The sequence below is a fragment of the Puntigrus tetrazona genome, chromosome 6 (assembly GCF_018831695.1).
Source record: "Puntigrus tetrazona isolate hp1 chromosome 6, ASM1883169v1, whole genome shotgun sequence".
Classification (NCBI taxonomy): domain Eukaryota; kingdom Metazoa; phylum Chordata; class Actinopteri; order Cypriniformes; family Cyprinidae; genus Puntigrus; species Puntigrus tetrazona.
Genome location: NC_056704.1, coordinates 23,433,702 through 23,455,959, shown reverse-complemented (window position 1 = coordinate 23,455,959; position 22,258 = coordinate 23,433,702). Strand labels below are relative to the sequence as shown.

General features: G+C 37.2%; 1 protein-coding gene and 1 pseudogene across 1 annotated transcript in view; one reads left to right on the top strand and one right to left on the bottom strand.

The window, feature by feature from the left end:
• LOC122347532 overlaps positions 1-22,258 on the top strand; it is a 663,620-nt pseudogene that overhangs the window by 342,341 nt on the left and 299,021 nt on the right.
• The window catches only part of LOC122347541 (chemokine-like protein TAFA-5), a 25,623-nt gene continuing 3,506 nt past the window's right edge, over positions 142-22,258 (bottom strand). Inside the window, exons 2-4 of the mRNA XM_043242902.1 lie at positions 12,246-12,395; positions 2,570-2,697; positions 142-1,204 (exon numbers count right to left, since the gene is read on the bottom strand). Coding sequence (XP_043098837.1) covers positions 1,196-1,204; positions 2,570-2,697; positions 12,246-12,395 — 287 coding nt within the window. The 3' untranslated portion in view covers positions 142-1,195. The remainder of the gene's footprint in view (positions 1,205-2,569; positions 2,698-12,245; positions 12,396-22,258) is intronic.

The following is a 22,258-nucleotide window of genomic DNA, read 5'->3' as shown; positions in this document are numbered from 1 at the left end:
AGGGGCCAACAAGGGCAGAGTAATGGTCTAAGAGAAACCACGCAGGACACGGCGCTCAATGTGGCGGACGGGCCATTATCTCATAAGGCCCATTATCTTAATGGGGTGACCGTCTCGATATGACAGATATCACAGAAGGACTGACACATAAACAGTTTTTATAAGATGAATTTGCCAGTGTACAATCTCTGCGGTAAAACACATTTGACCCATAGCCGTATACTGACGTATATAACCTTGTTAAGGTGGGTTACAGTTGCTTTGTGTGTGTATATCGTCGAATGTTGATACAAAACAAAAGTTTACTCACAAATACACAAGTACACTATTTTCCTTCCTATGCTCATTTGCGAAGAAAGCAATGAGTAAATAATTTTCCAGGACGTGACTGTTTTGAATTCACCCTTTATGAATAGGATCACATTGTCAGTGTTAAATAAGGTTCGCTACAAAGGTACATCATATAAAACTGTTAAATATATATATAACTTTATGACTCTGAAAATACATAGGGTGGTCTCTCCCGAAGCTCAAGTCTGCGCTAGTCTCTTCAGGTCAGGGAGATAAAGTTCGGTTCCACAAATCCACCGCCACGTTCGCTACGTTTCCAAATCCTGACAGATTTCAGTCCAATTCACAGCAATGGCAGCAGACCTACAATCAAAGAAAAGTCAACAGTTTCGTCGCAAATGTCTTTGTTGTCCATTTTGCATGTGCTCGGTTAAAAAAAACTCCTCGCAAAGCTCAGGTATGTGTGTTTTTGCTTGCGTTTGTGGAAGATGAAGCAGCTGATGTGTGTGTTTCGTGTTCATACCGGAAATCCTTACACACCGAAATTTGCCCGTATTTCTTTGGTCTGTAAAATTTTAATAGATCCATACACGTTTCACGATCCAGGTCGCAAACTATCCTGCAACCGATATTGCCAGTTTTGTCGTCGGCAAACAAAACGTCGGCCGGTTCCAGCTTTGATTGACAGCACAGGGGGACCCGTTCCTCACGGTCCGCGTAAACTCCATGACGAGAGGTCCTCACCCCTTATCTTATGAGACTGAAGGACTAATGGAGAGACTGACAGACAGGGCTAACAGGACTATGATGAATGCTCCCCTCCCCCGCCCCGCTGTAGCTTTGGAGAATGACGAGGTGCTTCCGTACGTCGCGCCTCTCTTGGGAAAATCGTCCCCCACTGGCGTCAGGATACCTGGTGGGATTTAACAACACGGTAGTTAGGGCATATAAAACGATACGTTATGCATTCTGAGAGGTTTTGCTGTTGTCCCAGATCCTTCCCTGGTTGGAACCTAACCAAGGATGTACTGTAGACAAATATTCAAGACAGGTAGGAGATGTATTCTTAAGTTTTAAAGGGAAAGCCCGCTCGGTGGCAGTTACGCTAATGGCTAAAACCATTTGATTCCACATAATAAAAAATCTGTAGCTAGTAGCTTTTTGATTTGTATATAAATGAAAAGGATAGTTCACCCAAAAAATTTAATCTTATCATCATTTACTCACATCGTGTCATTCTAAACCCATAAGATTAATCCTTGAAAAACTAATTAAGATGGGATAAATCTGTTTAAAATCTTACATTTTGACTATACTTCATAAATAGCAATCGTATCTCTTGGATTAAACTGAGATTAAATCGAGAATTAGACTTAACTGTTTAAATTCATGCAGTATGACCTTTTTGGTTACCTGAAGGGACAAAAACCTCTCTGGCCTCATTGAAAATATCTTTGTGCTTCTGCATTGAAGATTAACCAAAGTCTCATGGGTTTGTAAAAAAGTAATTATACAAAAATTATAATTCCAAAATAGCTACAGAAACTGGCATGGTGTTAAGCACAAACAAATGTGTTTAGAACAGTATGAGGGTAAGTGGTGACAGAATTTTTCATTTTTGGGTGAACTGTTCTTTTAAGCAACAAAAGCTTGAGTGAATCTTTTAAATGATGTACTTCATACATGCATAAAATCAAAGCATCAAACATAACATAAACCTGGTCATTCTTAGTGTTTTCTGTTATCTTGCAGTCGATAAACTGCATGACATCCCTTGTGAGAAATAAATAATGTATTTGAAATACATCTATTTCATGATAAATACAACAAATAAATGTACATTTATGAAGTCTACTTGAAGATATACTGAAGCACTGTGCTAAAGTGGAACTATTTCAAGTATACCTTCGGTACACTCATATCTTGGAATTAAAGTCCAATATTATTTGAAGATCGTACAATTCTTATCAGTAGTGATATAAAAACACATTTTTGTGCATTGTGCGCAAGTAGTACTCCAAATGAAGTTTAATTATTATTTTAGTCTTAAGTAATATGACAATAAGTATATTTGAACTATACTTAGAATTAAATATATTTAAATTACTTTTTTAGAAAACCTTACCATTTCAGGTTATCATTGTTTGATATAGCATCTCAGATTGTTTCAAACTAAAATACATTTATTTTTAAGCATTTATTTCTACGTTTATCATTGACGCCAGCCTTTTTGACAAGCAAGTCTAAGTCCTGAGTTGTTTTGTGCTGTAACACTTACTGTGGTTGTTTTCACTCGGCCTCCCGGCTGTGCACACGTCCAGCCCGTTCTGTTTACCAATAGGTCACAGCCTTCGTCATCCAAACAAGGCATCATCTCACACCATTGTCTGCTCCTGACAATCTGTGCTGTAAAAAAAAAAAAGAAGAAGAAAATTAATATGAAGAGAAAGCTAAATAAAATAAACTACATTTCAAACCTATTTCACTGCAACAAGCCAATTTATTGGCTTGTGAAACATGCTATTTAATATGAGAATTCACTTAATACATGATTTTAGAATTATGTGTTAATGGCATGAAGGTTAAGATTAGGTGATAAATGTGAAACCATCATATGACATAGACTAACATAATTTGTCTTAAAAGGAATTCCCATAAACGCATAAAAGTCAAGAGATCAAGACATGGTAAAAAAGCACGCAACAAAGGCAAATAGCAATGAAAGAAAAGCACTTCAGTACTTGGCCTAATATCCTAAGCCTTTCTCTTTGAAACAGATCGCTGAGGTCCAACAGTGAGAATTTTTTCCTGAGGTAAGATTGTTTTTGCACTTAATCAAACATAAATGTCTATTTATAATAACTAGGGCACCCTTACATGTTCATTTGCATACCATGACACCCCAATTGGCCCTTAGAGAGAGGAAAAAAAGAGAGGGAGGAAGGGAGGGAAACTGAGAGAAAATGAAAGAGAGAGAGAGAGAGAGAGAGAGTACATTTGTGAGGTAGAGAAAATGATAATCAGAGTGAAATATAACCCACTGAAGCAAAAGTACATAAATATCAGGGTGGCAGCATTTGTACGTTTGGAGGAAGGCTAACAAAGTGTTTGGAGAACAAGTAGGTACAAATGGAGGCGAAATGTCATTCTCACCAAAGGAAAAGACACGTTCTTAAAGGTAAAAAATAGTTGTTGAGATGCCTTCCAAACTCAGAGTAGTTTGTTATGTAGTGAATGTTTCCCTCACAGCGTCTACTCTAGGGACTAGCTTCCGCTACTAATCTCCAGCATTAGTATTCACTGTTATGCCCTGGGCCATAACGACAAATAAAAGAGCCTTTCATGCAAATTCGGTACATCTTCATTCTGTAGGCATGATTCACAAAACCGTAGGTTGCAGCCATTGGTGCTCTTATCTATGTTTTAAGATTAGCATGCTATTCAGCGCTAGTCTTATTTGTAGTTTTTCCAGATTTAAAAAAAATATTAATTCAGAGTTGGGTGTGGGTTGGTCGGCTTGGTTGGTTTCTCCTTCCAAAAATTGAACAACAGTAGTTTCGACAAAGGACTGCCTGAATGCTCAAAATAGCTNTAGATAGATAGATAGATAGATAGATAGATAGTGTACTGTATTTAGTATTTAGATGGATGGGGGTAGAAACAGATTTGACTACATTTAAAGACTTTCATTGAAGGTCTATGTGATTTTTGATAATACTCTATGGGAAAAGAGCAAGTCAGATCAGAAAGCAGAGCAACAGCATCCAGAGTCAGACCAAAGGACATGAAACGCTGGAAAGCTAGGAGCCGTTACATTTTATAAATGTCTGCTCTAGCATTAGGGATTTGTCAAGTTGACATACTGTAATAATGATGCCCCCAAAACCCTTTATTTCACAGTAAAATACTCAGCTATTCCTAAAACCCCCAGATCCCACCTCTAACTTATTCTCTGCCTGTCTCGGGCAACATGTCGGATCACTCCGGCCTCCAGTGATGCATGACACATGACAGATCATCAACATTTGAACACTTTAAAGAAGTAAAGTCAACAAATCCACAAACAACAGCCGAAGAGAGTCCTGTCAGCACAACACAGTAAGCTCTCAGACTCGGTCTCTAATGAGCTGTCCCTCATCTCCTGCTATTGGGCATTGAGACTGTCACTCCACGGATGCCAAACAGACTATGACAGAGTGCACAAAGTGCCTCTGAATCAATACATCAAAGAACTCTCTGAACTTGGAGTTTCTGGTCAAAGGGGCACAAAAGTAATATAGAAGTTGCTCACTGAGACCCAAATGTGACATTGTCCAGACAAAGATTTGATGTACCTGATTCTGAATGATCTTGTTCTTGCTTAACTCAGATTTGCATTGCAAATTCCTCTCATTGCCAGATGCTGGAAATCGAATCTGTTGAATTATAATCTGTATATTTGGAGTATCCACACGTTGGCAGTTTGAAATTAGAAAAAGGCAAAACAAATATCAAAATAATCCCTGCAATCAATTCTTGTGAGAAGATTTTCTTGCTAACTATTCATGCATCTCTCTTTGCTGCTACAGATGGCATCTAAATTGTGACAGATCGCAGGATACCTCCATTATCACACCCAAAATGATTTCTCACTAATTCTTTTTTGTAAACCTAAAATATTCAGTGTGCCTTTCAGCTGTGGCTCTGCAATTTACAAATATTTTATCATTAATCAAAATGATTTAATGCGAAAATCGCAATTTCTGTAGGAAATATCAGACCTGGAAAGGCTCTGAAAAGCTGACAGGGTTTTTGTTCTGTGTAACTGTTCTTTGTCAGCTTTATGAAGATGATCGCAAAACATTGCACTTTCCGCTGCTTTAAAACTGATGCAAAATGGCCAATCACGAATCGGTATGCAAACACATTTAAGAAAAAAAGGCCAATCACAATGCAGTAAAATAAGTATTAAATATCTGAATATTTAAGAAACAAACTGAAATTTTACAATGGTACTATGATGAAATAAATCCTTTGGATCAAAGACTTGAGTTAATTTCGTTGAAATGTATAGTTCATGAAGATGAATTGAACTTCTAATGTCTTCGCACCTAAAAGGGAGAGTTCACGCAAAAATAAAATGTCATGTTACATCGTTTACTCACGCTCTACTTGTTAAAAAGTGTTTTTTTTTCTTCTGTGAGCACGAAAGAAGATATTTTGAAGGATGTTCGTAACCAAACAGCTTCTCAACATTTTTTTTCAATGGCTACAGTCAACTGTTTGGTTACAAACATTCTTCAAAATACAATTCTTGTATTTTGTGTGCAACAGAAAAAATTCATACAGGTTTCGAACAACATTGGAGTTTGAGTTAATGATGACAGAATATTCAGTTTATATCAAATATATTATTTAAACATGCGTTATTAATGGGCGAATTAAAAAACACATTACAAGCATATAAATGTTGCTTGTTTTGTTGCAAATACTAGATATCTTGCCTACATGCAAGCACTGTAATAGTGAAATTGTGTTTTTTTTTAAACCTAAATTTGATTTTTATAATGGGTTCTTCATAATGTTCTGAGGAAAGGTAGTTCCAGTCCTCAAGGCCCTGTCATTCCTGCCCCAGTTAAGACTTTAGCTGTGACTGATGACCGATGCAGAGGCCGGACTCGAGATTTATCGGGACAATAAATGAGATGGGCTGCTCATTGCAGCGGACTGTGATTACTCAAACGTTTGGCACAGACGAGAGCATCAAACATCTGTCCATACATTTTTACAGCGGACACAGCTTGAGAATCCTATATGTATAACATTCACAGTAATGGCACACACTAGTATTCAGATCAGAGCTGCTTACATAGGAGGACATGCCCATAATTTACAAGTAGCACATGTTGTTGTTTATAATGAATTCATAAGCTTACATTTCAAACAGTTTCTAAGCCAAGCCCCTTCTGTTCTCAGTGTTAAGCCCCCCACTGTTATGAAATCAGTGAGGAGAGTTTATGGTGTCATAAATTGGCCAGCTAATGAATTAGATGTGAATAACAATGAATATTTCTATCTATTTTTTTGCATCCATTGTTCTCGCGATGCCATTACACTAGTATTGCCTGTGTCGCTTTTCACAGAGCTAATGATTTTTCTATTGCACATATTCCACTCAAACATAAACATACATGATCAGTTAGTTGGATTCACAAATATCTTATAAACCAGGTGTTTTAATAAATCAGTCACAAGTTATTGCTTTGAATCAGTCTGAATGAATCTTACTGAAGAAAATTTTATCCGAATGAATCACTGTATCTGTTAAAAATATTCATAAACTCTCTGGGGTTGAATGAGTCCTTTTTAAATGAACTATTGGTTACTTATTAAACATCTGAAGTAGAGGTTATTAGTTATAGTCATACTCAACTTAAAATCAAGGAAATTATTACTTACTGGAAATATTTAACATTTTACTTTTGATTCATTAAGATATTAAAATGTTTTACTAAATGAAAAGAAGAGCAGCTAAACAAGTTTTAATTTTTACTATTTTATGTCTATTAAAATTGATTGCAAGCAACTAAAACATTTTTTAAACGAGTTAACTGTAGTAAAATATAATACGGTATCTTTTGAAATATACCCTGTATCTTTATTTTGTACAAAACATTTCATTACACCACCCCAAAGCTTGCTTTGATGTCGCCCTTGAAACATAATAATGCACTTAGATTAATCAAAATGTGCACACTGAAAGTGTACACTGATGGTCCTCACCACCGTAATTGATTCTAGAAAACAAAATTAAGGTATCTTTGTGAGAGGATGTTTGTGTAAAATAATATATGAGGAGTCAAGGCGGAGAGTCTGTGTAATCTGTGTTATCATGGGCACACCTGCAGACACTTCATCACAGGGCATGCTAATTTTTAGAGCATTGTGGAAACACAGAGGATGCATTATATAATTAGTTTCTAGTGGGACCACTTATGTCAAGTCTCTGTATTTATTTAGTGGGTGAGCCGAATAACAATAAATTTTGTGTCCTTATCCGTCCTCTTAAAAAAATATAAAGCCACGCCATCAACTGCAACCTGTATTAAATCTAAACAACGTGAACACTGCAGTAACTTTTGGTGTCCCCGACGTGATACAATCCTCATATAAAGTAAGCTCCATCTTGACTTTGGTGTCTTGATTGATGGCGCAGAACTTCTCGAGCCACTCCCGAATGTTTTGGGCAGCCGGTATCCCATTTGTAATGCTGGCGCATAGACACCTGCGATACAAGGCAGATGCTTTTGAATTGGCTGCCTGAGGTCAGCCCTGACCTATCACATCCATCTAGGCTGTGTGACTGGGGAAACATTACTAATCCTTGGGCTGACATTCCCGATTCGATTGCGGAGTCAAAGATATGGAATTAATGCAGGTGCTCTGTGAGTGGGACTTGATTATCCTGACACCTGGCCGACGATCACCTTGTCTAATTGTTAAAATGCTCTCCTTCCTCTGACTTTTCTGCATAGTTTTCAGGGCATATTCCAGCTGTCGGCTCTCACCTCCCCGCTACCACCAGCTGAGGGAATTGGGTTCTGCTGCTGTCACTTCCTGCCCGCTTCCAGGCAGAATCCGCAGTCCCTCTGTGTCCCAACATACCGCAGCCGCCTCTCGCTTAGCTTTTTCTGTCTGATGCGATATTGATGCCAGATCTTTCCAGGCCACTTTGATTCTGTTCTACATGAAAACTTCATGATGGTTTAATTTCCTGTTGGTTTGATGATAAATTCATTCTAATTGCCATGTCGACGTCATTGCCCAAGACGTCTTAAGAGATTCCAAAGAGTAAATGGCTCTGCTTTTTTTCGTTTTACATGCAGGCGGTTTTGCAGTTTGAACTGACCTGTCACTGTAAATGTACAAGTGAAAATTTAATTATACTACAAACATGAACTACACATCATTTCAGCCTGGTTTCATGCCAAAGAATGTGTTTTCCATTTTTCACTGTGTGTGAGCGTTAAACACCACGATACACTAAAGCGCTACGCGCTAAAGCGCTTACTGTTTTGGGTCGGTGAGAATTTTTTTGAAGGAATTCTCACACTCACCAATGCTGCTTTATTTTCTCCAAATTACAGTAAAAACTTTATATTGTGAAATATTATTACAATTTTAAAATAGTTGTTTTCTATTAAATAGATTTGAATGCTGAATTTTCAGCAGTCATTTTTTTTTACTTCTGTGTCACATAATCCTTCAGAAATCTAACTAACATTAATTAGTTAGTCTAATTAGCCTCTGCCAACATGGCGGGCTATTTGCACTTAGTGTACATAGACACTCCAATATTATTATTATTATCAATGTTGAAAACAGTTGTGCTGCTTAAAAGAATGAGTAAAAATTCATTTCTGTATTGTATGTGTAATATAGTGTGTGTGTGTATTATATATATATATATATGTGTGTGTGTGTGTGTGTGTGTGTGTATAAAAACTCTTCTTCAGAGTGTAAAATGTCATAACTCCCCAAATACTAATAATTCATATTAATTCATGATATTTTCAAAAGCTACTTTAATTTTTTGATCTAACAATAAAGATGTATACATTCAGATCTATGTAACATTTATGGATGTGTCGCACCACATGACATTTTAGATTAAAGTTTAATTACTTCTGAAACCAGAACTTGACATTTTCCAATTTTTCCATTTTCCACTTTAGATGTTTCTCTTTTCACCACAGACCCTTTTATTTGTCATTGAGCCACATGTGATCTACCGTGTCATCTTGTTTTACTGGTATTCAATGTGCTAAACACAAAAGTCTGCTCGCCTTCCATCAGCAGGGCATGTTTCCTGAGTCCCGCTGTCGTAAGACTAAAGCCTGGCAGTCTTAGTACTAATACATAATGGCAGACGTGCGGCTATTCTTTCTCAGTATCAAAACCTGTCTGATTACCTGCCTTTTATCAGATAAAGCCACAAGGCACAGAACAAGATAAAACAGCAGCGTTGCCTCATTTGAAGAGATCGGGCTAAATTTAGCAGAAGCTTTTTATCCGAAGAAACAAAACAGCTGAAGAAATCGATATTTCTTTAATAGCTTTAGACACTCAGACTAGCAAATTACACTAAATTAAAAGCGAGCGGGGTAAATAGTTAAATGACAAACAAGACTGAGGAAATATTGAGGGAGCTGTGGAGTTCAAGAAAAGATTGTCTTTGCATGCAGGGGGTAAATTGACAATTGAATTGAGTTTCTAAGCCTTAAAATTATATCTGAAGAGCAGAATCCATTGATTGTTATGAAATAACTGCATTTTTGAAAGGCCAAAGCCTCAAGACCTCTGCACGCACCGATGGAGAAATTGTATCCGGCTATCTTGTTAGAAAATGCCAACATAGAGTGACTGATTTTTATTGTCAATTTGGTTCGTAAGCCATGAGATGATTTTCCAATAACGGCAATGAGGAATTACCGAGGCACATTTTTTCTCCTGCTTGCATCGCTCTGTTGTAGCTCGTTGTATGTTTGTAATCGTTATTGTTTACAGGATTCCGGGCTTTTTTGCGACATTTCTTTAGCCAGGGTTACTGATTGGCATGTGGTGTAGCCCACTACAGGTGATGTAAGGTCGTAGAAACACGGAGGACTGTGTCTTTCAAAAGCAATTACTCAAGAACACCTACTTTCATCTGGCCACGAAGAAACTCCTACCTTACGAAATATGTCTTGAAATTACTCGGGTGTCATAGCAACAACTGAAGGCAAGATGACATACGACCACATGAAGATAAGTGCAGGTCATGCCGAAAACCAGTGCACGCAAGACTAAATCTAAATTTAAGAAAATGGGAACACAACTAATGTACTTGGAAAAGCTGTAAATGGCAAATATAATTAAAAAGGCTCTTGCTTGCTTCTCGGATAGAGTACAAAAGGAAGCTGAAAAGAAAGTCATGAGATAAAAAGACTGTATTACATATTTCCATTATGTTCACTTCACAAAACAAATGTACGGTGAAATTAACAAATGACTCTAACGAGACGACTTCAAAACTTCAAAATGACTTATTGGTTGAATCACCTGAACTCACTAAATCCGTCAAAGCTCTTACCGAACTGCAAGTCATGTCAGTCATATTTGTCTCTGCGCATGTTTAAGTTCAGTTTCTCAAATCGTTAAATAGACTATTTAAACACAATTTGTCACTTGCATTTGCATTATAAATATACAGAAAAAACATCTTTTAATAAACTAATCAGAAAGACATATTGCTTTGAATCACTCTGACAAATCCATCATTTATTTATGTCACTGATTTTGTCAGGTGGTAATTAACATCTGATTCACTTACTGTATTTTAGGATTTTATAAAGTTTAGTGACATGACAACCTGTAGTCAAGATTCACTTGTTTTTTGGGGGGGTTCTTTGTAAATGTTTAGTACTTAACAAAAACAAACTATCAGATTCTGATTCAATAATAATTGTCTCTAATGAGTCAGTACCTTTAAAATATTTACAAAGATTCATTAGCTTGAATCAGTCTGATAAATCCATTTATCTGACAGAGAGGTTATTAACATCTGATTCACTGAATGAGCATCTAATTCACATTTGTCATTTGTGTTTGCAAAGGTTTGGTATTTAACAAAAACAGACATCAAATGTAACTAGCAGAATCTGATTCATAGAGAAATGACAAATGAGGAATAGCTCTAAAAATGTACTGATTCGAATCAGTCTGACAAGTGCTTCACTTAATGAATTCACTGAATCCATTAGATCGGTAACTTATCATCTGATTCATTTAAAGAACCATGTTTTAGTCATGTTTAACTTTGAAGTTTTGTGTATTTAAAAATTGTAGAAGCTTAATTTTGTTCGTATGAAACCCTAGGAGAGATTTTCTTTGCAGAAGATTGATGCATAACAAAAACAAGTGTACACAGTCTGATTCACAAACAAATTAGTCAGCCAGTTCTTTTAATGAATGGCTCAAAAAGATGTTGGTTTGTTCATATGACAACAAGTAGGCAAGGTTCACTTGTCATTTGTGTTCGCAAAAGTTTGTTATTTAAGAAAAACAACCACTCAATTCAGCTAATATTTTCAGATTCATTACAAAATTACTCTAATGAGACCATTTTTGTAAGGAATTGCTCAAAAAACTTGCTGGTTTGAATCAATCTGACAAATCCTTTGCTTAATGAACTCACTGAATCCATTAGATCAGTTACTCAACATCTGACTCATTTAATAAAGCACAAGTCTTTCAATCAAGTTTGAGCCTAAATAAAGCTTTTTGTATTCAAACAGAAGCTCAATTTAGTTCAGATGAGGAGAGATTTGCAGAGGATTGATGCTTAAATAACAAAAACAAATGTAAATAGTCTGATTCATGAACAAATTACTAAATGAGCCAGTTCTTTTAATGAATGGCTCAAAAAGACTTACTAGTTTGAATCAGTGTAATGAGTCATTGATCTAATGAACTCATTAACATTGGATTTACTGAATGAATATCTGATTTAGCTACTGAACTGCAACTCTTTCAGTCATGTTGGACTCGAAATGCAGCTTTGCGTTATTTAAAGATTTCAGAAGCCCAAGTTTGTTCATACGCCAACCTGTAGTCTAGATTCGCTTGTCATTTGTGTTTACAGAAGTTTGCTATTTAAATAACACATGGCAGCTCGGAGCTAATCTCACCAACTCTAAATTTCCCCAGCGTCCGTCACCTCGTAACACATTCGGCACACGTGACCTCAGGCACTGATGAAACCTGCAGCAACATCCCAAATCCTGTGAGTGACACTTCAGCCACACTCACTGAGCAGCATAATCTCACGGATCAGACTGGAATCTGAAAGCCCCAGCTATGGATGCTGTGGTGGGCTTAGAGGCAGTGGCACCAAAGCCTCGATGAGTCCCACCTCAGCCCCTCCTCATTCTTACCATCCACGCATGCTGGACTGGCTCTGGTAGTGCCGGCAATCTGGCCCTTCCTGCAGGCACACCTGGCCGTCTGCCGGGCGATGGTCCTCCTCGGCTGACTGCTGTCCCTGTCCAGAGTCACGATTTCACATGTACCCGCCACCAGCTGACCTGAATGAAGGACAAAGAGTTTAGAGAAATGTCAGCTGGGCTTTCAAAACCACCGGGATGACAATCAAGTCTTTAAGAAAATGTAAATGCTGCCAAATTCCTGGCTACAGCGCTGAATGATGTGGCTGGTTGCCAGTGATGTTGCTTACATGTTCTGAGTGGTTTTTAGCATGTTTCTATGCAACCATGAGGGTTTTCGTGGCAGTAAATATGGCTCGGGTTTAGGGCTCTGTGATTATTTGAAATAAGGCTGTGATTCATTTAAAGTGAACCTATTATGGGTTATGAAAGGTTCGTATTTTGGATTCGGGAGTCAACAACAGGTTGACATGCATGCAAGGCCGAAAAACACTTTGTTCAACGATTAATTTTTCAAACCTCTCCTTTGAGTGATGATAATCTGTAGTGATTGGTTGATTTCATTTTGATTTCATCATGCCTGTAATGCTTGATAAAGCAGTGTTTGAGAGCATAGTGCTGCTTTGTGTACAGCCATTACCAAGGGAAACAGCTAGCACCTAGTGGTAAAAAAGTTATTGGCATTTTCTTTCAGACAAATGCAAAAAGACCAAAAAGTGAGTGGGCAAAAAGCTAAAATGCTAAATTTCATTTTGACATAACCATGAAATGGTTTGGGACTCGTTTTTAAAAACAACATGTTTCAATGATTCAGAGTCGACTCTTTCTTTCGAGAGACACTATCTTCATACACGGTAAACCTTTGGGTTTAAGACTTTGCAGGATGTTTCGTTCACTTAGAGCTGTGTGACACACTGCATGAAAGGTCATTTTCACAAAACCATAATAGGACCACTTTATGCACTGCTTGTTTCAGAGTGAAGTGCAGCTCTATGTTTATTTACACGCAAGCAGGTAATTTTCTGGTGTTTCAGTGTTTCGAATCGGCTCGGTTCACAGTTAATATGAATGCATCACACAGGCTTTTCTCTGCATCTGCTCTGTTTTTCGTGCATGCGCTAGAAGGGAGGATTGAACCAAAAATGAAAATTCTCTCATGAAAAAATGCAATGGAATGGAAGTCTTCAAATAATCATCTTTTGTGTTAAGCAGAATACAGAAAGGTACATATAGGTTTAGAACAACTAGAAGGGAAATAAATTATAACAGAACTTACATTTTTGGGTGAACTGTCCCTTTAAGTAAATTTAGGAATGCAACATACACCAAAAATCTTCCCATTACTGCTGTATAATAAGATTTACTTATGAACTGCTTATAAACAAAAGGAGAAATATTAATATTTTCATATTTGTATTGTAAAATACATTTAGTAATATTTCAAATTTTTTTTAATGTTTCAATTAAAGTGCTTATTGTTATTGTAACTTATTATTAATCATAATCATAATAATGGTAATACTAATATCATAGTGATTATACATCATAATTAATATATGCTAACAATATGTATAACACAGTATATAATTTTTGAATTTGCCAAACAGCATTTTAAATTGTGATCCCAGAGTTTATCAGAAAAATCGCAATTCGATTTCCCCCCTAACTGTGCAGCCTCAGGTTCCTTCTTCAGTTCAAGATATGGATTTTTTTTTTCTCGATTTATCTTCTGGCAGGTGAAAATAATGTCTGATTGCTAAAAAAAAAGTAATAGCATGGTGCATGATTTGATAGCATAATTGTAGGAGAAATGGTGAGAGATGAGTAGGGATGAGGGATGCGGGATGAGCAATGTGGTTAAGTTTAAAGGTGCGTATAAAAGTCATTTTATTTTCTGCTTTTAATGAGCAGAGAACTTTTGATAACAGTGACAGTGTTCTGCTAAACAGTACAGAAGCATATGCTCAAATTGCCATCTTTTGTAAATACCGTGATTATGCATGCCGTACAATAAATACATAAATATTATTAACCATCTTATGAAAATCTGAAAGACGAAAAATATCTAGGAAAAAGCATCAGAACATGTTGCATGCCAGATTTGAACCATGAGCTCCGCAGTGCACTGCATTTGTAACTAGCCCACAGCTTTGACAGAATAAATGGATTTTTACGGTGCTGAGCTGTTAGTTTCCCTACTAATATTGTAGACTGAGGCATCACCCTTGTTAGCAGACTGATGGGGACCAAGTTCTGCTGAAGCTGCACACTGCAGCCATTGTTCAATGTTCCTCTATTATCCTGCACCTGCATAAACAGGAATCTATATACACGCTCTCATCAAGCCAGTGCAATATGCTGGATATGGACCTGCGACGGTGAATCATGTCCCAGCGATAATGTGTCAGCAGAAAAAGGCTTGATGAATCAGGGTGGGCTACAGGTCCACAAACCCCAGCGTAAGTCCAGACAGATAAGCAGCGTACAAGCTCTTGAGAGAGTGCTTATGTTAGATGATGATTAATCCAGCGCCAGGACGCCTCAACACCCCCAACCCCCTTACAAAGAAATGCTTATGTATATAATTAGGTTACCAAGCTTTTAACAGGCACTCTGTCACGACTGGACATGTTATTACCTGCAAGACAAAAACATATTAATCTAACTACTACCACTGATCATAAGGAGTGTGCGTGTCAATGCACTCATTTAGGAATTGAACTGATCATTAGTTTTGTTATTACCATGTATCTAGTAAGCAATAATAGTAATATTAATAATGTTAATAATAATTATTACAAAGGTAAAACACACACACATAACAAAAAAAATATTTTTTATTTCTTTATTTACATCTATTTATTCATTCATTCGTCTCAAGGTCACTAGAAACCACCATAACTTAGCTTTTTTACCATTTCCACTCCTCTCTGTGGCTTATAATTAAATGGTTTGTTTTTTTTTCCATGTTTCTGTACACTGTAACAAATCCAAAGTTGAGAAAACTTCAGGAGATCTGCGTTTTCTCAACTTGTTGCTTTCAGTCTAGACAACAAAAACCCCAAAAATCTCTTACAAAAACAAGTTGAGAAAACTAAAAACAAAAAAATTCTGTATTAAGAAGGAATTAAGAACTGCTTAAGTGACAAGCTATATTATATTGTGACAGATGCACAACCAACACTAAAATCATACTTAAAAGGTCATAGATATTATTAACAGTAAACAGTCGGTAATAAAATGAACATCTGAAATAAAATGAAATAAATGTTGACCGGGGAAGGTTGGAGTTACACTTCGAGCTAAAAAAATGACACAAAAATTCTGAAATGATCAAGGACATTGTTAAAAGTAAATGTTCACAACAATCCACACCCAGTAATAAAATAAAATAACTAAATAAATTCCCTCTCTTAACAGAGGAGATTTGAGTTCTCCAAGTTACAGTACGTTTCATAGTACTTCAAGCACTTTTATCTCAGAAGATCAAAGAAAATGTGATTCCCTGTGATATGGCCGCTTTAAACCCCATCTACGCTACAGATAGAGACAATTACGTTCACTACTGAGGAAAGCGTCCAATCAGAGGCTGCTTCTGAGTACTGCAATCATTAACAGTATGTAGTCTGTGAGTCACAGTGATCGAGTGTAGCCATGAGTGACATATAAAGGTGTTTGTCTGTAGCACATGATGGATTATAGCATCTTCTCAGCTTGATACGATGGCTGCTGGAGTTATTGACATGTAAAATTACCTGTATGTCTGTGTATGTATCCAGCTCGAGTTTGATCTACAGTGTGTGAAACGGTTCATCTGATCAAACGTGCATGAGCTCCAACACAAACGATGATGGATGACACNATAAAAAAAATACAGCTTTTTTACATTTATGAGCATAGATGGAAATCTGTTTGCCCCAGGCGGCTAGAGAAAAGAGGCCATAACTTTCAGAAGCACATGGAGTCTTCGCTCTCAGCCCATCACCGATTCATCAAGATGCGAAGCAAGCCCATCACCTTTTATTACAAACAATATTTCACCCGGCGTTTGAAACTGAAACGGAAATATTGCGAGTATGTCAAAACTGCCAAAATAAACACAAAAGAATCTGAAGGAAAGTTCTCCAGACGACCCTTGTTGCTAGCAACTCCCGTCATAAAATACCAAGAGAACTTTCAATTCAATCTATTTTTGGCCAACTCGGTTGCTGGAGCGCTTCAGTGATTATTGGAACATTTTCAAGAGGTGATTTGATTTTTTTTTTTTTTTCTTTTTTTCCCCTCTCGATCTGTTTTCCTCTTCTCCAGACATCATTTCTCACTCTCCCTCTCTCTCCGCAAAATCAAATATCAGCATTCCTCTGAGTTACAAGAATCAGAAGGCATTGCTCTGGTGTCTGCTCTAATAGCTGTATGCCGGCTTTTTCTCTCTTCAAAGACCCCGAATGGAACTGAGGCTCTGGATAAAGTGGAATGGTTGATATGACAGGGCAGATACTTCAGCATTACATCATCACAGAACATGATGCGAGCGCGACTGGCAGGAAATGAGAGCGGTGATGTGGGTGGAAACGAAACTCCTCGTTATCAAAGTTGCTCTGAATTGAATAATGTATTCTTCAAAATAAGCTCTCTGATTCTGCAGACGTGGGACAAAACGGGCTACGGATGTGAAAAATAAACGTTTATGTACAGAGGAATCATTTTGGGTTTCTTGCTGCTTCCATTTGCTCACAAAATGTTTTTTGTTTGCTGAAACTTAACGTGTCAGGCCATCGGATAAAGAAAGTCATGTGTACTCGGTTATTTATAATAAATATTTGTAAATCATACCTTTATCTACAGTTAAGAAGGTATTGCGCATACAAAAACAGTTATTTTCTACCATTTAATAGTAAACGCAATCTGAAATCACATATACATCACATGCAGGAACTATTTTGTTTTTGGTGTTGCTGGATACAAATATGGGAAGTGATCTAGTTTTGATATAATTTCTATTGAAATAGTAAAATATTTATAGCATCATTATACTGTATGCTCCGCAAAACCAGTCACAGGGGTAATTTTTTTATAGATTTCTATGTCATCAGAAGCTTTCCATTGATATATGGTTAGGACAAGTTGATATTTGGCCGAGATTCATCTATTTGAAAATCTGGAATCTGCGCATGCAAAAAATCATATTCAAAAAAATTGAATATTGAGAAAAACACCTTTAAAGTTGCTCAGATTAGGTTCTAAGCAATGCAATTGCTAATTCAAAAATTAATATATTTACAGTAGAATATCTTCATGGAACATGATCCCTACTTAATATCCTAATGAATTTGCGATAATTATAACCTATACAATGTATTTTTAGCTATTGCTACATAATATATATATATGTATATATGTTAAAAAAGGGTGTTTTTAATGTAAATCAAATAAAGGTGAAACCTTATTAAAATTATACTTTCATTCCTTTTTCATTTCTACCCATCTATTTAACTTACCTTCTTTCTTCCGTTAAGTATTTATTTTCGCATTACTTGTTTATTGTTCCTAATTTTCAGTCATAGTTGGCGAGCGAAAAAGAAGTACCTTCGTTTTAATGCATAGCAACAACAAAAAGGGCAAAATGCTACATACGTGTTAAAAAATAATTTTCATGATCATTAACATAAAACTGCAGATTTAGCACGCAAAACTGCTAGACCAAACCAGTGCACAGTTATTCCGCCTTTCTAAAAAACGCAATCTTCTCGTCCTGTCGTGTTTGACAACACCCAGCCCTTCTCTCCCTTTCCCTGTGGCGCCCTGGAGGTGAGACTCACTCCAAAGCTGGAGGAAAAAGCTTCACCATTCATCTCCAACTTCAGGCCCAAATAGGCAGTAATGACCGGGCTCTGATAGACGTCGGAGAGAGAGAGGAGTCCATAGAGCCATTCATGGAGGCTAATCAGCATGCCAAGAGCAAAGCCTGGCTCTGCAGTGACTGAATGCAGACTGTGAGCGCCCCTCCTTTAATCTCTCACTCATTCATTCGGGCCTGCCGTGGCTTTATGACAAACCCGACCTTCTCGGGCCTTCTCTGCTGTTTCCCGCCACCTTTCCTCCACTGCCCTTTTTCAAGCAGTCTAATCATTATAGTGTAAGAGCACTGGGCTAATTCAGAAGAAAACACGCTGAATGTGAGATGGCGGTATTAATAAGCAGGTTCACCCCAGGACGAGCAATTACGGCATCGTTAACACGGCAAGAATGCAAGTCGACACTTTGCTAATGGTCACGGGCCCCGAAACGCTCCGATAAGCTTCAGCTTTGCTCGCATTGTTCTAAAACGCCTCTAAGTGCTGCAGCTTAGACGTGTTAAGCGGCGCAACTCGTGATAGATGATACGCCCTCCCTGTCTGTTTAAATAGCCCCGCTGACAGCGAAATGTCTGATTCATCTCCAACCTCTTCGAGCGCTCTCCCCAGGATCTCCTGTATACTCCAGTGCATGCGTTTTAGGGATGAAAGAGCTGCCAACCATGCATCTCGGAGATGGAGACTTGCTGGCTGTGCTGATCTGAAATTCAAAAGCTATCCTTTACAGGCTGTCAGAAAAGTGATGGAGTGAAAAGGGAGTCTATCATCAGGGGACCGATGCTGGACTCCACCAGCGCCGCACGACGCTATCAGCCTTCATTCTCATGCCAAGATCGTTCGGTTCAATTCTATAACCCAAAGCTTTATGCAGCGCTTATTGCCTTGCAATGCGAGTCAATTGGCCTCATTTGACTGTAAGATGTTTTCATTAAGAAACATCAGCGGCGACAAAGGCATATGTGAATAATGTCATGTTCGGAGGCACGATAAGACAGGAGTTGTGAGAAGACAATTAGGGTATTGCATAATAATTGAGTATTAAACACAGCATAGTCTGAGGTGGAACGGAAACCAGGAAGTCAAATTTAAAAAAAATTAAAGATCAGATGAATACGTTTATATAATGTAATGCAAGTTCATGAAGTGAAACGATGAAAACAAGATACAGCAAATATGCATTTATTTATTTATAAAATAAGCTCAATTAATGTATTATAATACTAAATGCATTTATTAAAGTAAATGTAAAATAGTTGCTTTTGGTTTTCATTATTTTATTCAAACTATTCCTACAAGTACGTGGCATAGCAATGGGCAAGTCTTTCATTCCTAGGGAATGCAAAAAACTGAATACCTTGAATGCAATGTCAGCTGCTTTGAAATGAAAGAAGAGTTCAGATGCAAAAGTACAGTTTACAGTACAGTTCTCCACGTACAGTTTGAAATGTTCTTTTCAGGCACCTATATGTTTATGTACAGTTATTTCACTTATAATCTATTTACAGTTATTTCACAAATAACCTATTTATTGCCATTAAAGTGAAATTACTACACCTCCACAAAGGAGCCTGATAAAAATGCACATTTTAGAGCACTACAGCACTTGTAGGCTTTTGCATCTGAACTCTTGACATGCACATTGAAAATGATAAATGTAAACAGTTTTTTATATAACTTTGCTTCCATTTAACTTTAACAAGTCTGTTAAAAAAAGACAGTAAAAAACAAGGACCACTTGAAGTCAAATTCAAGACAAAAAAACCCCAGCAAGGTCAGATATGAGACAACACACATAGAAATAATAGAGAGACCTCATGGCTTTTTAAATAGTAAAAAAATCACAACAAATTTATACGATGCACATACAACACAAGTTAATTATATCAATAAATCTTTGGTCAAAGTTCCAGTTTTTCTGAATTAATAAATACATTTCTAATTTCTAACACTGGCTCAAGTAGCTTTTGAGTGTCTATCACTTTAGTTTTTTCGGCATGATCTAAACTGTTGGCTCTAGTCGCACAGTGTCAACTGTTTTTTACGCCAGCTCCACACGACGAATCAGCGGATGAGCTCAGCAATAAGAACGCAAATACTGATATTGAGCCTAGCAAAAAACAAACAGAAGTGATGAAAGCAAACCAGTGATAAAGTAAATCTGTTTATTTCTTTCAAAAGCAAGTGCTGCTAACAGTGGTCACTTTNACGCCAGCTCCACACGACGAATCAGCGGATGAGCTCAGCAATAAGAACGCAAATACTGATATTCGGCCTAGCAAAAAACAAACAGAACTGATGAAAGCAAACCAGTGATAAAGTAAATCTGTTTATTTCTTTCAAAAGCAAGTGCTGCTAACAGTGGTCACTTAGTCGTGTCCAGTGTCCTTTGGGGACGTTCACATGGCGCACGTTCTTTCCCTTGGGAGCTTCCGCTTTCATGGATAAATTTCAAACAAAGCATAAATGGATTTCCATCACTAAAAATCGCCTGCACTAGTTACTACTAAACTTATTTAAAAATGGATATCTCTGTGGCGCTGTCACGTCCGGTGTAACTATACAGTAGTCAACATTTAAAGTGGATCAAAAAAAATGTATGAAATAGAAGAGCACATTATATTTAACTTTGGTAAATGATTTTGATCCTCTTCAAACGTTGACTACTGTATACCATGAAGCCCTAGTCCCTACCATTAGAGACTCTGGTATTGAGTAGACAGAATTATTGCAACCTGAAATTGAGGACTTTATATCCTGTATCATATATTTTAGGTCAATTTTTTATGACAAGTCCTATTCAGCCAGTTGCTACATCATAATATCAGCTGCCTATAACCTGCTAAAGATACTTTATCTGGGTAGTATATATCCCTTCCTGTCACCCTATACACCTATTATCCTTGCCTAGATTGGCGCAGTAGTCAGAGGGAGGGTTGGCGGGGGACGAGGGTCTCCTTTAGAGTCAGTAATGACAGTCAGACTGAGATTGGACCTGATGCCAGGTCAGCCTGGCTGGCCTCTGAGCTCAGCAGGCAGGCAAAATCGTTGCTTCCCAAGTCCAATCATACCAAAAAGCCCCTGCAAAGCGTGACTGCAAGACGTCTACTTGTACAGACTCCTGGGGAGTGCTTTAAACTAATTTATTTAGAATACTTAAAACTTTCACAGAACACTTTGTTAAGACACGCAAGCCTTCCACAGGCCTGCCGCATCCACAGTGTTCCACTTTGTTAATCACTCCATGGTTTTAGTCTGGCATCCATCCTCTTTCAAGCTATTTTCATCAATTAGCAACCGCTGAGGAGTTCAGGTGGCCACAGTAATGGTAATCTTTGAAGCCAACTGTTCGTTTGAAATGCTTAGCTGTTGCATTGTATGGGCTTTTTGAGCATGTTTTTCTGTACGCTTTTACTGTCATCAGAACAGGAACCTATTGGTCAGAAGAGATTTTGTTTGACCTAAACAGCCAATCAAAAGAAAATGTGAATTTAAAATACTCAGTAGGTCTGTTACTGAATCTTTTTCAATCTCCTGCTAACCCAAGACAATAAAAAAGAAAGGCCACTTGAAGTTAAAATCAAGACACAAAACAGAAAGGTCAGATATGAGACGATGTCTACAGCTGTTAGAGAAACTAGAGGATAAAATACAATAATGTACATAATGCACTGCAAATAATAAGCAAATTCATTATTTAAAAAAATCAGTGGCTGAAATTCATGTTTGAATTGAGAGAGATGAAACAAGCAACAACAAATGTTCATTTGTTTATTTTATTTATAAAACAACTATAAAATGTATATTTTTATAAAATAGCTACACTTATAAAATACAAATAAATGTATTTATTACAAAATACAAATATTAATATAGAAAATACTTTTTGCTTTAAGGGATAGTTCACACATTAATTACTCACCCTCATGTCATTCCAAACCTGTTAGACCTTCTTTCATCGTCAGAACACAAATGAGGGTATTTTTGAACAAATCGAAATGCTTTCTGCTCTTCTATAGACTGTAAGAATCCCGTCACATTCAAGGCCCAGAAAGGCAGTAAGGACATTGATAAAATAGTCTGTGTAACGTCAGTGGCTCAACTGGGATTTCGCGAAGCTTCGAGAATTTGTGTGCAAAGAAAACAAAAATA